Source organism: Sturnira hondurensis, unplaced genomic scaffold (genome assembly GCF_014824575.4).
Source record: "Sturnira hondurensis isolate 20B ecotype Veracruz unplaced genomic scaffold, ASM1482457v3 Scaffold0001221, whole genome shotgun sequence".
Classification (NCBI taxonomy): domain Eukaryota; kingdom Metazoa; phylum Chordata; class Mammalia; order Chiroptera; family Phyllostomidae; genus Sturnira; species Sturnira hondurensis.
The window spans coordinates 1,559,473-1,573,886 of record NW_028073852.1 but is presented as its reverse complement, the minus strand read 5'-3'; the positions used below and the strand labels follow the sequence as shown (position 1 = coordinate 1,573,886).

The 14,414-nt window shown below is 59.0% G+C and overlaps 1 protein-coding gene across 3 annotated transcripts in view; it reads left to right on the top strand.

The window, feature by feature from the left end:
- The window catches only part of RNF213 (ring finger protein 213), an 81,247-nt gene that overhangs the window by 28,368 nt on the left and 38,465 nt on the right, over window positions 1–14,414 (top strand). For all 3 annotated transcript variants that reach the window (XM_037068281.1, XM_037068272.1, XM_037068289.1), the window contains 13 exons: window positions 111–200; window positions 884–1,006; window positions 2,314–2,494; window positions 3,855–4,028; window positions 4,905–5,054; window positions 7,381–7,970; window positions 8,717–8,882; window positions 9,630–9,847; window positions 10,630–10,770; window positions 10,880–11,044; window positions 11,604–12,759; window positions 13,383–13,576; window positions 13,799–13,954. In XM_037068281.1, the coding sequence (XP_036924176.1) occupies window positions 111–200; window positions 884–1,006; window positions 2,314–2,494; window positions 3,855–4,028; window positions 4,905–5,054; window positions 7,381–7,970; window positions 8,717–8,882; window positions 9,630–9,847; window positions 10,630–10,770; window positions 10,880–11,044; window positions 11,604–12,759; window positions 13,383–13,576; window positions 13,799–13,954 (3,504 nt within the window). The remainder of the gene's footprint in view (window positions 1–110; window positions 201–883; window positions 1,007–2,313; window positions 2,495–3,854; window positions 4,029–4,904; window positions 5,055–7,380; window positions 7,971–8,716; window positions 8,883–9,629; window positions 9,848–10,629; window positions 10,771–10,879; window positions 11,045–11,603; window positions 12,760–13,382; window positions 13,577–13,798; window positions 13,955–14,414) is intronic.

Below are 14,414 nucleotides of genomic sequence, written 5' to 3'. Positions count from 1 at the left end.
CCCGGGTCAGGCGTCCTTGCAGTCCCGCGCTCCTTGCGTTTCCACGGTAGTCTTCCTTCTTGTGGCACTTCCGTGTCATGGGGGCTGTCACCGACATGTGGCTTTCGCAGGTCTGGAGGCGGCTGGTGGAGATCAAGTTCCCTGCGGAGCACGGCTGGCAGGAGTCCCTGCTGAGGGACTTGGAAGGGAGGCTCAAGCAGGTACCCGCGGTCGGGGCCGTTGTCTTGGGGGAAGGCAGGTTGGGACACGCGGACTTTTGGGAGCTAGAGGTCGAGGTGAAGGGGGCATTTGCCTGGATGGACGCCCCCGCTGTGCACAGGGATGGGGGGGTGGGATGTGGCCACGTGTCTGCTGCCGGTGCGGCCTGTGCCGTGGGACCCAGTCCGTACACGGGAAGAATGAGGAGACCTGGCATTGCCGCCTGGGGAACCTCCAGGTGGCCCTGTGGCGACGGGACAGGAGCCTGCCAGGCCCGGCGACGCGTGGGGAGGACACAAACGGTCCTCGTTTCAGTGCAGGACTGTGATCTGGGGACGTGAGGTTGGCTTTTCGACGAGATGAGCATTTGATAGGTTGCTGTGCAGTGAGTCTTGGCAGGGAGACACCGGCCAGAATGGAGTCGGTCTCCACGACCCGCAGGTGTTTGCAAACTGCCCTGCAGGAGCTGCCTCTGCAAAGTGGGGAGAGACCGGGTCACAGTCTCGTTGCTGGTCTCCGTTGGGGGGCGGTGAGGACGGGCCCAGTGCCGGGTGCGGAGAAGCCTCCAGTAACGGGGAGCTGATAAAATAGTGGGAAGGTAAACCCAGATGGGGCATCTCTGTCCCGTGGAGTTGGGGTGCCGGGCCCAGAGAGAGCTTTGACCGCTCCCCTCACGTCTCCGCAGGAGAGTCCCCGCTCCCAGATCTCGGCCTTCTGCAATACGGACTGGAAGGGTGCGGGCTCAGAGGACAGCGTGGCCAAGTGCTTTGAGAACTGCGTCATCAAAGCCGTCTGCTCGGCCTGCCAGGTGAACAGGCTCACCCACCGGGGGCACATTCGGGGTTGCAGCTGCCCCCGGCCTCGGCCAGAAGGGCCAGTGAGCGCCCGCCGGTGCTGGGATAGTGCCCCGCCCCAAGAATGGGCAGGGGCGGTCGGTCCCGGCCACTCCCGTGTGACCTCGAACCCCTCGGTGTCACAGGCTGCTCCTAAAGGTCCCTGTGAAGTCACTGCTCCACGTGTGTGTCATCTGCTGACACTGCTTGTCACATGCTCGGGGGAAGACGCCAAAGTCTCATCCATTCACTGAGGGTTTTTTCCTGCAAAGTAGAAAGATACTGCCCCCTAGGGACAGCCAGTGTGTGTGTGCGTGCGAGTGTGCGTGCACACGTGTGTGCGCGCGCACAAGTTCTGGGCTTCTACTAGGTGTGTGTGTTCTCCAGGGGTCCCTCTAGTGGGACCACGTCACCTGCAAAGGGAGAGAGGGTTCTCCTTCTTCCTTCCCAGTCTGGGTGTCTTGTATGTCTCGGTCACTCCCCATTGGCAGGAATGGAACGTCCAGTGCGGCGCAGGTGTGAAGGGGGGCCTGTCCTTGGCTTGTGTTTTCCCCCTCGAGCGTGAAGTCAGCTGGGGCCCTTTCACAGGCCCCCCACGGGGGGGGGGCCGTCCCCCTGCTCCTGTTCGCTGGGAGTCTGTCACGACGGGGTGTCGGACGCGCCGAATTCTCTTTCTGTGACTACTGATGATCGTGCGATTTTTTTCTGTTGGTTTGATGGATTACATTCATGAAACTTAAATCCCTGGGGTAAATCCCACTTGGTCATGGTGTTTAATCCGTTTTCTAAGTTGCTGGGTAAGGCATTCTTTTGTCCTTTTATGTGTCAGAGTGTGTCCATTGCTAATTCTACCTCTATTTTTTTTAACTCTTTACTGAAACTTTCTGTAAAACCTTGGACCCTAAAGATGAAAACGTTTTGTTGGTGGGGAAGCAGAGAGAATTGAGATGTGGGTGCCATTTGTGGCAGCCTTGGAAAGGGTTGTGGTTTAAATGCGAAGTAGGTGATGTGAACGTCCAGGAGAAAACGTGGAGACTGGTGGTGAGCAGAGGGAGGGCGAGTGGGTATTCGTGTGCATGCCTTCCCACGGCTCTGGTCGTTGCCCCCAGCGAAGCAAGATGCCCTCAGAAAGGCGCTCAGAGTTTTCCCCTTTCGCGTTATAGCGAACCTCTGTGGAAGCAGTCACGCAAGATTGCTGAAACGCTGTGGGCTAACGCCCTCCGTCCTTTCAAAACAAGCCAGTGAGAAACCCTCCCATGCTCCCTCTCTCTACCCCCGGCAGTCACAGACCAGCGTCCTGGAGGGACTACCCTACAATGACCTGCGCCGGTTCGGCACTCTCGTGTCCACCGTGATCACGAAGTCCTGGCCGACAGACGCGCGGGGCCCCGTGAATGACCCGCCCAAGGTTCTGAAGCACCTGCTCACGGGGCCGGATATTAAGCACCTCTTCAGGCTGTATGGTATGTGTGTGGGGGGGTCCACATGGTGTCCTGCTGGCTTTTGTGGGGACAGACGCATGACCGGATACTCCGGACAGGCTGAGGTCTGGCCGGGAAGCGCAGTGGGTGGAGGGGCCAGCGAGGGCCAGGTGTCCTGTATGTGACTAGGAAGGAGCGCTGTTGGCCGCCATCCCCCGCATCCCCGCTGCGCAGCAGTCCAGGGTCCGGGGAGCTGTCCTGCACGTCCCCCACTGGTCCCCCCTTTCCAGATGAGGAAACTCAGGTGGACGGTGGCGTGGGACTTCCTCAAGGTCTGGGTCCAAGGGACCAAGTGTCCCGACCCACAGTCCAAACCTGGGAGCGTCCCACTCTGAAACCGCGCTGTCACTCGGAGGTCAGAGTGCCTGAGCAGTCTCGTGTGCAGGAGGGGGGCAGCGCGCCGAGTGTGTCTGATTCTGTCCCCCCACACTGTGCCCAGGTGTTCTGTGATCAAGGAGGGGGTCAGGTCTGTGTGTAAGTCGTTAGATTCAGATTTAGAGGAAAAGCAGTGGATTCAGATCTAAAAATCCCACGCTAGTTGATTCTGAGCCTTGGTTTCATCAAATTATTGGAATCGCCAAAAAGAAAAAGCTAAGCTGTGTCCATGTCAGGGTTCTTAAAGGGATAAAGTCAAGTTGCTAAGGGGGGACTTCACTGTACATTAAAAGCTAGTCACGTGAAATGAATGTGTATTTTTTAGGTGATACACCTTACTTTTTATTTTATTTTATTTTTTTAAAGATTTTATTTATTTATTTATCTTTAGAGGGGAAGGAGAGAGGGAGAGAAACATCAATGTATGGTTGCCTTTTGTGCGTCCCCTGCTGGTAGTTAGCCTGCAAGGCCCGCGCTCAATCCACTGAGCTACACCAGCCAGGGCTCACATTCAGATTTTTGCAACACTGTGTCCGTCCCCGTGGGCCGTGCAGGTGCCTCCAGGAAACCATCCAGGTCCCTTGCTGGGTGCGAACACGTGATGGGCCCTGTATGTCCTTCTGCCCAGGGGACTCTTGAGAAGGGGGATGTCAGGGGAGGTCGTGTGTCACGTAAGGAGCCTGACGGGCACAGGACTTACCGACCTGGGAAACGAGGTTCTCCTGGCTAGTTGCGGCCGTTGGAGGAATCGTCTTCCTGATCAAGGAAGTCCTGGGGACACGCGTGTGAGCGAGGCCTGCAGCTCCTGAGGGAAGGGGAAGCTGGGCCCGAGGCCTGGCCTGGCTTCGGCTTACGCTGTCTGGGCCGGGCAGCGCAGCGAGAGGTCACGGGCGACTGCAGCTGGGCAGAGGGAGGTGGGAGGGAAGCGGCTGCCTGCTGGTTTTCACTCTGTTCTCAACCTGTACAGGAACTGATGAGAAACTACTAACATACGTCACCGAGGAAGGCAGGACTCTGATGGCTACTGCTGACTCCATCATCACGGAAGTAGCCCGTGCCCTCCTCAGCGGGACGGTGCTGGTGGGACAGCTGGAGCTGATCTGGAGCCACCAGAGCCAGTTCCTCGACATCTGGGAGCTGAGTGAGTCTGACCCTGAGGGTGGGCGCCAGGCTTCGAGGCCCTGAGGGTGGCGGCGGCTGTGGGTATGGAGGGCGGGCTTTGTTCTCTCCATGTGGAGGGTCTCTTCTTGTCACTAAATTGACGGGATGTTTTTTTTTAAGATTGACGAATGTATTTATTATTTCTTATTAAAGATTTTATTTTTTCAGAGAGAGGGGAAAGGAGGGAGAAAAAGAGGGAGAGAAACATCAGTGTGTGGTTGCCTCTTGAGTGCCCCCTACTGGGGACCTGGCCCACCACCCAGGCATGTGCCCTGACTGGGAATCGAACTGGCAACCCTTTGCTTCACAGGCCGGCACTCAATCCACTGAGCCCACCAGCCAGGGTTGTTATTTTTAATTATTTTTTAAACAAACACAGCTATAAAAAATTGGAGGTCTAGTGAAAGAACTTTTTTAAAAGCTCTCAGCCACGTGAGTGCCGGTCGCCAAACTGATGGCCGTCCATCCCCAGATCTTAAGTGTGTGTCTCAGTAAGTTCCAGTGTTTTGCCACATGACCACGTTGTCACCACTGAAGTCGGAAGGGGTGTCACCTTGGGGTGTCACTGCTCGGAATGCTCAGACCCCATCCTGCTCTGACCACTGCCTCCACCGCATCACACGGAGCAGCAGACTTCGTTCAGGGTCACATGTTGCATGTAGTGTCTCGTGGCTTCTAAACCTCAGGCCAGGGACACCGTCACGGCCACATGGGAGTGCTCGCTGGTTCCAGGGCCCGCGGCTGGCCTCGCCGCCCCCCCCCCCCGGGCCCTGAGCGTGCAGTGTAGTCAGAGGGAAGACGTGCTTGCCATGGAAAAGGGCAGGTTTGTTCTATTGGGGTCCTTTTGTTTTTCAAGAGAGAAAAAGTCTTTCGCCCCAGGAGAAGAAGCAAGACCTGAAGGAGACGCTGTGCCACCGGTGGGAGCAGCTGGCGTTCCTGCGGGAGCAGAAGAGGCGCGTGGACAGCCTCCTGAAGCTGTGTGAGGGGGTGCAGCACCTGGTGAAAGGTGATGTTTATGAGAATTTCAGTGACTGAAACAGAGGGGTCAGAGGAGATTCGGTAAAAACGTATCACCCTCGCGGTCTTCCCTCAGGTTGGGCTTTCGGTTACATGTTGATTTAATTTTTTCTAATTAAAACAATATTTTATTTGTTTATTTTTAGAGAGAGGAGGAAGGGAAGTAGAAAGAGAGGGAGAGAAGTATCCGTGTGTGGTTGTCTCTTGCACGCCCCCTACTGGGGACCTGGCCTGCAACCCAGGCATGTGCTCTGACTCGGAATTGAACCAGCAACCCTTTTGGTTTGCAGGCCTGCAGTCAGTCCACTGAGCCCCACCCGCCAGGGTGTGTTAATTTTAGACAAAGGTAGCCGTGTCCCCTCTTCTCGGCGTTTGTCCTAGCCTCTGAAGAGCATGCTGGGATCGCTCCTGGATCTCCCAGATGGGCCTTAGCTGTCGGGGGGGACGAGGGCTTCGGTCTCTGTATTTCCCATCTCTGCCCCCCGACCCGCACCCCCTGTCCAGACCTTTCTGACTTCCTTCATGTAACTTCCATCATTAGCTCACTCTCTGACCCCGGAGGGCCACAAGGGCGCCAGTTCCCCTCGGCGGCCGGGCCACCCAGGCAGCCGTGACCCTTCTTACCTTCTTGCGTCAGTCAGTTTTCTCCAGAGTGAAAACCCTTGTCTTGTCCTAGGTCTGTTCTCAGTATTTTATTTTTCACTCAATTCCAGACTCTTTCACTGTTCGAATTTCCTCAAATTACGTTCAGTTTGATCTTTCAGGAGTCTCCCCAAATGGGAGGGGTCTTTCCCGTCCTGGGGTCATCCTGGGCCTCGAGCCTCAGGTGGGTCTGTGTCCTGGGTCCTGGGACGCCCTCTCTCCCCCTGGGGCTTCAGTGGGACACAATCTTCCGTGAGGCCCCCGAGAAGTAGGGCAGGGGAGGTTTGGTCCTTGGTGCTCGTGAGTCTGAGGACGTCCACTCTCTTGCTCGGGTAATCACTGGGCTCTGGCGGAACGCAGACGAAGTGCTTCCCCTCCGGGGTTTTGGACGCGTGGCTGCGTCCCCTCTCGGGAAGTCAGGTGCGGTCCCAGTCTCTGATGCTTCCCGTGGGGTCTTTTCTGTGGAAGCTCTTGAGCTCTTCCTGTCCCCAGTGTCCTGAAATGTGGGTCAATTTTCTCTCCATTGATTTGGGCATGGTTAAATGCGCCTTTGTAATCTTGAGATCCAAGTCCTGGAGTTCTGGAAAGATCTCTTGAGTTGTTTCCGAGGTCCCGTTCTTCCTGCCAGACTGCTCTTAGTCGGATGCCGCAGCTCCTGGAGGGCGCGTCTGCGTCCACGGCTTTCCTCTGCGGTTTCTCGTCTCTGGTGTCCGCTCTGCTTTCGGAGCAGTTTGCTCCACGGGGCCGTCTGACCTTCTGACCTTCTGTCCTTCTGTCCCCCTCAGTCTTCACGTGCCTTTAATGAGCAGGAGCCCTTTTCTCCTGGATGAGCCTTTGTGGGCTCCCCTGCACAATCGAGGTCGCTGTTTCTTATCTCCCTGGACTTGCTGCTCTTTGGGGTTAGAGGTTTTTCTTTTTTCCCCGTAGTTTCCTGTTTCCTCCGAGTCACTTTTACCTGTGGGTTTCACTACCTACTTGTTACGTTGAAGACTTTCCCATGTTTTGTATTAAGAGGGGCACCCTGCTGGCTGACCCAGAAGTCAGAGGGCGCGGCCTCCAACCGCCTGCGTCTTGAGGGCGGCCTTCGCTCGGGGACGGTCACGTCTCCCAGCCTGGGGTGGAGAGGCGTGGAGGCTGCTGCCGGGGGTGTGGGAGGTGGGGAAGCCCTCCGGCATCCCTGGCCGAAATGCCACCTCCCACTGCTCTGGGGAAGGAGTTGTGGTGACTTGTCACACAGAGAGAGGGTCCGCCCTTCCCCCTTCTGTTTTTGTCGCCACCCCCCGTAGCCAGGACCCGTGGACACCCAGCTTCCCCGTGGAGGGCTGGGCTGCCAGGTTCTAGGTCTCCGGCCCTACCACCGCTGGCCGTGCACTCCGCCCTCCTTCTCTGCTCTTCCCTGCCCCTCTGTGACTGTCACACGCTGTCCTCTGGCATCCCAGCGGGATGAGGGATGGGGAGGTAGCGGGCGCCCATCTTCAGACCATCATCATCTTCACCCAGAAGTTACGTTTTCTTGGCTACAAAAATGGATGAAATGGGGGCAGGGTGGTGTCTGGATTCTCACTGAGAAGAATGCTAGCGAGTGCTCCACCTGCGTCTCTCCCTGGGAGCGGGGGCTAGAGCCATGGGCAGCCTGCAGGTCTGAGCCGTGTCTTTCTCTTATGGCTTTTAAGTGGATTTCAGAGAGATCGCGAACAGACACTTGGAAGACCTCAGCGGTAAAAGATTGAACGACGCCGTGATGACGAATGCATCACCCACCTCCTCAGACGTGATGTGGGTAACACATTACTGCCTGAGCCCCAAGGTCCAGGAAATGGCCCAAAGGGTGGACTTGCTCAAGGACAGTCACATCTTCCGGGCCTTCTGGGAGGAGGCCGCGGAAGTCCTGCACCTGCTGCCGGAGGAGGAGGCGCGACTGCCTGTGGACATTGAGGACGTGTATGAAGAGCTGTATCGTCCTTGTTTGGACAAGTTTTGTAAACTGTATGAGGACCTGAAGTCAGGGGAGTTGACCTTGGTGAAAGTGGACACCATCTTCAAGGACTTTGTGAATCAATACAGCAACCTCACCACCGACCTCAGCGCCATGTGCACCCTGGACCCCAGGGACCCGAAGGACTGGGTCCCGGAGCGCGTCGGGCAGATCAGGGAGTATCACAACCTGCAGCGGGCTGCCAACGTGGCGAAGGTCATCCAGGAGGTCAAAGAGGCTTTGGGCCTGACTGGTGACTTCGAGGTTCTCGACCTTTTATTGAGACTTGTAAGTTGTTCGCCGGGGACTCCGGGGGTTGGGGCGGGGTCCTCACCCAGACTCCCCGGGAGCCAGACAGGGCGGTTCCGTAGGCTCCTCCGGGGGTTTCCCGTTTGTGTTTTACTTGATGCCGACTATGCCAGGGACTTGCTTTTCACTTCTGCTTATAGTGTGACTGCTCATTGGCACGAGAGTCAGGGACAGGAAAGGGAATATCAGGTGCTCTGTGGCCTCTCCCACTTGTCACCTCGCACCTGCCAGGAGCAACACGCACCAAGTCCCTTCCGTTTGCACTCGGAAGTCAGCCTTGGCTTCTGCTGTTTTAAGACGAGCACTTCCAAGGTGTGCTGTGACCTGTGTAACAGTATACACAGGTATGATGGCGGTTAAAACTCAGCACAAGATGTGGCCTCACACGCCCACCAGCTGCTCCCCGTGGTGGCTTTTCCAGTGGGTCCTGGTGGGGGTTCTTGTCTCCCTACCTGCAAAACATGCAGAGAATGCACAGCGTGGGGCGGGCTCTTGGGCAGGCTGCTTAGCGGAATATCGCTGCGGAGGAGCCGAGGTTGCTGCTGACCAAGGGACAGCACAAGGGCGCAGCGTGCAGGTCTGGGGGCAGAGCCTCGTGCCTGTCTCCTCGACGTAGCGGCCGTAGCCCAGGAGGTCCGGGGGCCGTCGTGCTGGTCTGCATTCCCAGGTGGACTCTGGGGTCCTGGCTAGGCAGGTCCCGCCCTCAGCACAGCCTTGTCTTACAGACGGACAATATGGAGAACTTCCGCCACGGGACCCTGGGCGAGATCGACGAGTCGGTTGTGTCCGCCAACCGTCTGCTGCAGGACGTGGACGAGCCCCGGTACCAGGCCCTGCAGGAGCTGGCCATGAGGAAGGAGTTCATTGCCTGGGTCCGGGGGGCGCTGGGAGGTATGGCCCGTCACTGGGGTTGCGGGGCTGAGTGTCCCATGGTGGCCGGGCTGGCCATCCCAAGCAGACGGGATGCACGAGGGACGGGCCATGGGCCACATGCAAGTGGCAGTAGGTTTTATATCAGGACCACATTTCTCACGCTCTGGTGTGGAAGTGAGTTCTTTGCCATGACTGCTGGGATCGATTTCTTTAAAATCTTGCCCCCTGGAGTTTTTCCTCTGGTTGGTTTCCAGTAAAGGTCAAGGTGGACTCCTGTGGTTTGGGCTGAGTTTTAGGGACTTGTAGTACCAGTCTTCCCGGGTAGCGGGTCATCTGCCCTGAAAGCGTTCCGTTGCTCAGGTGCCTGTCACATCTGGCCTTTGAGTCTGTGGGTTGAGCAGTGCAGGGTTCCCGCCTGTCACCTGTGAGCAGGGCAAGCCCTAGTCACAGGTCCTGTTGGAGGACGGGATAGGACCGGTGTGCGCTGGTTCTGCGGTCGGGGTCCACACCAGCCGAGCCTGTTCTTGGGAATGCAAGGCGGCAGGGCCGCGTCGACCAAGGGGGGCCAGGCGCTGCTGTTAGTGGGGGCGGGTGTGGCTGGTGCCATCAAGTGAGAGGCGAGAGCAAGGTGCCGGCTGCTTATCAGGCAGCGGATCAGCCCCTCAAAAACTACTACCCAGTGATGCCGTCAGGAGAGTCACGGTCCACGGTTGCGGCCCTCGGAGCGTTGTCCCCCCGCGCACCCTGGTCTCTCCCAACCCCCAGGCATCCACGAGCTGAAGGTGTTTGTGGACCTGGCCTCCATCTCTGCGGGGGAGAATGACATCGACGTGGACCGTGTGGCCTGTTTCCACGACGCGGTGCAGGGCTACGCCTGCCTGCTCTACAAGCTGGACGCGAGTGCAGGTTTCTGCGAGTTCATGGACCTTCTGAAAGAACTTTGGAAGGCTCTGGACAACGACCGGCACCTGCCCAGGAAGTTTGTGAGTCTTCTTTCTGGCTCCAGGGCTGGGGGGTCTGCGGAGCGTTGCTCTGCCGGACTGGAGGGGCCCGCGTGCGCGCCGTCGCGCGCCCGTGGTGGGTGTTCACGCCGATGTCGAAGATGACGTTTGCAAAGAGGTTGCCCTCACCTGTGAAAGAGCTTCCTCTGCGTGTCACGCTGCGGAGGAACACAGAACTGCCACGTGCGTGCGGGTTACCAGGGTGTCCCCAGGGGGTGGTAGTTGTGACTTCTGCGTACTTCTGGTATGTTCCACAGCTTGGATCAATTCTTTTCTATCAGAAAATATAAACATGGCCGTTTGCATGCGCCGTCCTCACCAGGTCCAAGCGGGCCCCTGGGGTCACTTCCCTCGTGAGCAGACCCGTCTCAAGATGGGCCCCACGGGGGGCAGCGCAGGGAGCTGATGGGGGGCTTTCCTTTCCTCTGCGGAAAGAGCCGTCCAGACAAAAGGTCTTTCTTGTAGTTTTCATTCTTCTGGCTGGACTTGGGGACCCCCAAAGGACATGGGGAACAGAAGGCTGGCAGCCCTGTTCTATCTGGCCTTCTGTCCACCTCTTCCGGACACCCAGAAGGGAGACAGCAACTCCACGCCACAAGTGTCCTGGGAGAGGTGGCCCAAAGCACAAGCGTCAGGGGCAGTGAGCGAGGAAGCCTGCCGTGCTCGGGGGCCGCGCCCAGCTTGCGGCAGGGAGGTGTCTGTGCTCGAAGGCCATGCGGGGAGAGAGGAAGGATATGACCCCCTCTCTTCTCCTGTCCCAACAGTGCGACTCTGCCCGGAACTTGGAGTGGCTGAAGACGGTGAAGGAGAGTCACGGGTCTGTGGAGCTGTCATCCCTGTCGCTGGCCACCGCCATCAACAGCAGAGGCATTTACGTGGTCCAGGCACCTGCGGATGGCGAGATGGTGAGCCTCCCGCAGCCCAGCGTGCTGGCCGTGGCGCGGACGGGCTGCTGCACATCGTGGGGGGGCGCTCCTTGCAGGGAGCCACCCCTAAATGTCTCTTGTCCTGCAGGTTTCCCCAGACACGGTTCTCCGCTTAGTCCTGCCCGAGAGCCACGGGGCCGTCCGGGAGGAGCGGGAGTACTCCTTGGAGGAGCTGAAGGAGCTTTTGAACAAATTGATGCTCATGTCTGGCAGGAAAGACCAGAACAGCACGGAGGTGGAGGTGTTCTCAGAGGTGAGCGCCGTCTCCCGGAGCCGGGCCCCTGCCGAGTGGCCGGAGGCAGGAAGGGGGCCGCGTGTGGACCGATAGCTAGGAGTTGCTCCGCCCTGGAACTCGTGGGCCTGTAGAGTACATGTCCTTCAAACTTAGGACCCGAGGGGACGTCTCCAGTGTGACAGGCCCTTTGGTTAGCGGCTCCTTCTCAACGTCCGCAGAGTATGTTGTGTCTGAGAGGGGAGGACGGTGGGCCCAGTTCTTAGAAAGAAACTTAAATTGCCCCTTCAGTCTGCAAATCGGCAAGAACCCAAAGTGCCTTCGCAGGGACACTGGGCAGCCAGGCTTCGTGAGCACCACGGGAACCGCACTGGAAACACGTTGGATGAGGCTCTGCACTGCGTCACGAGGGTTTTCTTTAAAAGTTTGCTTGTAGTTTTCACGTGGTCTCCTGAGTCTTTACAACTTCTGGCCTTCGGTCCCCTCCCAGAGCCCCAGCCCCACGGGTCCCCGGTCTGTGTGAGTGAGTCTCCCCGTGACCGAGTCCGTGACACCTGCCTCCTGCTTCCGTTGGCCACAGGTATTCTCCAACATGGAGAGGCTGGTGCATTCCTTCATCAGCCTCTACTCTGCCGGGAACTTGCTGTTCCGCGGCTGGCGGGCCGAGGTGTGCTGCTCCCCCAAGGGTGATGCCTCCGTGCAGGTGGACTTCGGCCCGGGGCCCCTGCCGACACTGGAGGGTCGAGGGCCGCTGGCCCTGATGTTGGAGGCCGTCTGCCGGCAGATGGAGTGCTTCCTGGCCCAGTGGGAGGCCTTCGTGGCTCAGGAACGAGCGGAGCACTTCCACCTCAACTACTACACGGCCGAGCAGCTGGTCTACCTGAGCACGCAGCTCCTGAAGCACCCGCCCGAGGACGCTGCCCTCACCATGCTGTCCTTCATCAAGCCTGACTGCAGCCCCCAAGATGTCTGGGAGGCCTGCCGGAGGCCTGACGGTGCGGCGGCCCAGTGGCAGCCTCAGACACAGACGGACGAATTGCTGCTCATGCTCAGAGGCACGCCCGGCCTGGCGGACAAGCTCAGGGTCATCATGCAACGGTCTCTGACAGGCATGTGTGACTTCCTGCCCCAGTGCCTGGACCTCGGGGGCCTGGGCCGCTGCCTGGCTCACCTGGCGATGAAGGGCCGGCCTCCCGTCACCCGGGAGCTCCCCAAAGGCCTGCAGGCCGGCCGGCCCAACCTCATCGTCTGCGGCCCCTCGGAGGTGTTGCTGGCCGCCCTGGCCATCTACATGCACAGCCCGCAGCAGCCGCTGCCCACCTACGACGAGGTGCTGCTGTGCACCCCAGACACCACGTTCGAGGAGGTGGCCCTGCTGCTCCGCCGCTGCCTGAGCCCTGGCGCCTGGGGCCGCGGCGTGTACAGCCTGCTGCACGCAGACCAGCTGGTCTACGAGGTAGCCTGCCGGGTGGAGGCGCTCTTCCAGAGCCTGTGCGTGCAGCCCCACCGGGAGGGCTACCAGCTCGTCCTGGTCTGCGACGCGGAGCGGGAGCACTGCTACCTGCCCTCAGCCTTCAGCCGGCACAAGGTGCCTGTCACCCCACAGGCGCCCCTCAAGGCCATCCAGGCTTACTTGGCTCGTCACTACCAGGTCCCCGAGGGGACCCTGTCTGCCGCGGCTGTGTTCAGGGACCGGATGTGTGTTAGGATCGTGGCCTCAGAGAGAGCCGGTGTTGGTAATGATGGCTACTGGGGTGGGTGGGCCCAGGGGGTCCTGGGTCCCCTTTTGGCTCTCCCCTACCTCACAGGGGCGGGAGGTGACTCGGATGCATGAGGCTCTCCCACAAGGTGGGAAGGTGGGTCTCACGGAGGCGGGCCTCACCTGAAGTTGCAAGTCAGAGCCCGAGACGGAACGGGACTCTCTCACTTGGTCCAGTGCAAGGGATCCCTGGGAGCCAAGCCACCTCCCTCTCTAGCCAGCCTTTCCTGACAGTCCCGGGGCTTTTTAAACTTTGCCGGCCACTTCGAGGTTGATGTGAGCTGTGGGCGCAGGAAGAGCTAGGGTCTCTGTCCTGAGAAGGGGCAGATGCCTAGTCCCCACTGCCTTTTCCGCCCAGGCGACTTCATCCCACCCAAAGCCCGGCACCCCCCACAGCATGCTGGCACTGTGTCACTGGTCCCAGGGAAGCGGCGCATGCCACGAGCAGGGGACAGCCAGGGGGTGCAAGGGCTTTTTAACCCTGTGTGGTGTTGATTGCTCTGAGTCCTGCACAGCAAGAAGTGACTTGGCTGCCTGTGCTGGGTCCTCTCATCCGTGGTCCCGGCCCTGACACCCCGTTTCCCCACTTCAACGTCACAGGCAAGTCTCTCTACGTGAAGAGACTGCACGAAACGCTGCAGACGACATTCAGCAGGAGAAACGTGCCTCTCAAAGTTGTCCGGTTGGTGGACCGTCGGGTGGGCGAGCACCAGGTCCTGGACTCTCTGCTGCCTTTTCTGAGCGCCCAGTACCAGACGAGACCCATGATGTTCCACTTCGACGTGACCTCCTCGGTGCGTGTCCCCGGGGTTGCCCCCGAGCGCCCTCGGCACGAGAGTCCCTCCCCCTACGCCCTGTCCCGCCGCCTCCCCAGCATAGGAATTTCTCGGTCTTGTACTCGTACTCAGTCTTAGCGTATCCCAGACCAGAGGCAGGATAGGAAGGGCCTTGGGGTGGGCGACCTGTTCTTCTGAGTAAGTGCTTGCAGACCCACACGACTATGATTCTGTTTTTAGGTGGAGACTGGACTATGGCCGTTTCTTTTCAAACTCCTGACCCTACAGTACTTAACGGGTAAAAATGGGAAAATGTGGCTTCGGAACCCGCGCCATTTGTACGTCATCGAAATCCTAGAACGGCACTCAGCGCCGCCTCAGAGGCCTTCCAAACGGGTGCGCAGCCCCCGGCCCTGTCCCGTCACGGTGGGGTGGGGTCCCTCAGACCCGTTTGGCACCCCCCCTTGTGCCTCAGCAAAGCAGCAGAGTGGTCTTAGCAAAGAAAACTCAGTCTTCACACCTATTTATTTAAATGCCGGGGATAAAGGCAGTTTCATCAATGAGCAGCATCCCGAGCTCGTCTGACTCACGGCCGATGCTCTGTGCCTGAGGTCAAGGCCGGCTGCGCCTCGGGGTGCCGGAGACCCATCCACGGGGAGGGACCATCTTTCCTGCCGCAGCTGGGAGGGGAAGGAGACTTGCGTGGCGCGCCTTCCCTAACAGAAGGGAGTTGTTACGCGCACGCGCTCCCAGTGGGGAGGTTGGGGTCAGGTACGCCCCACAGGGCCCGAGCAGGCAGAGGTGCAGCCCCTGTGCCGACGGCAGGCTGCAGAAACTGCCTTGTGACAGGTGCTTT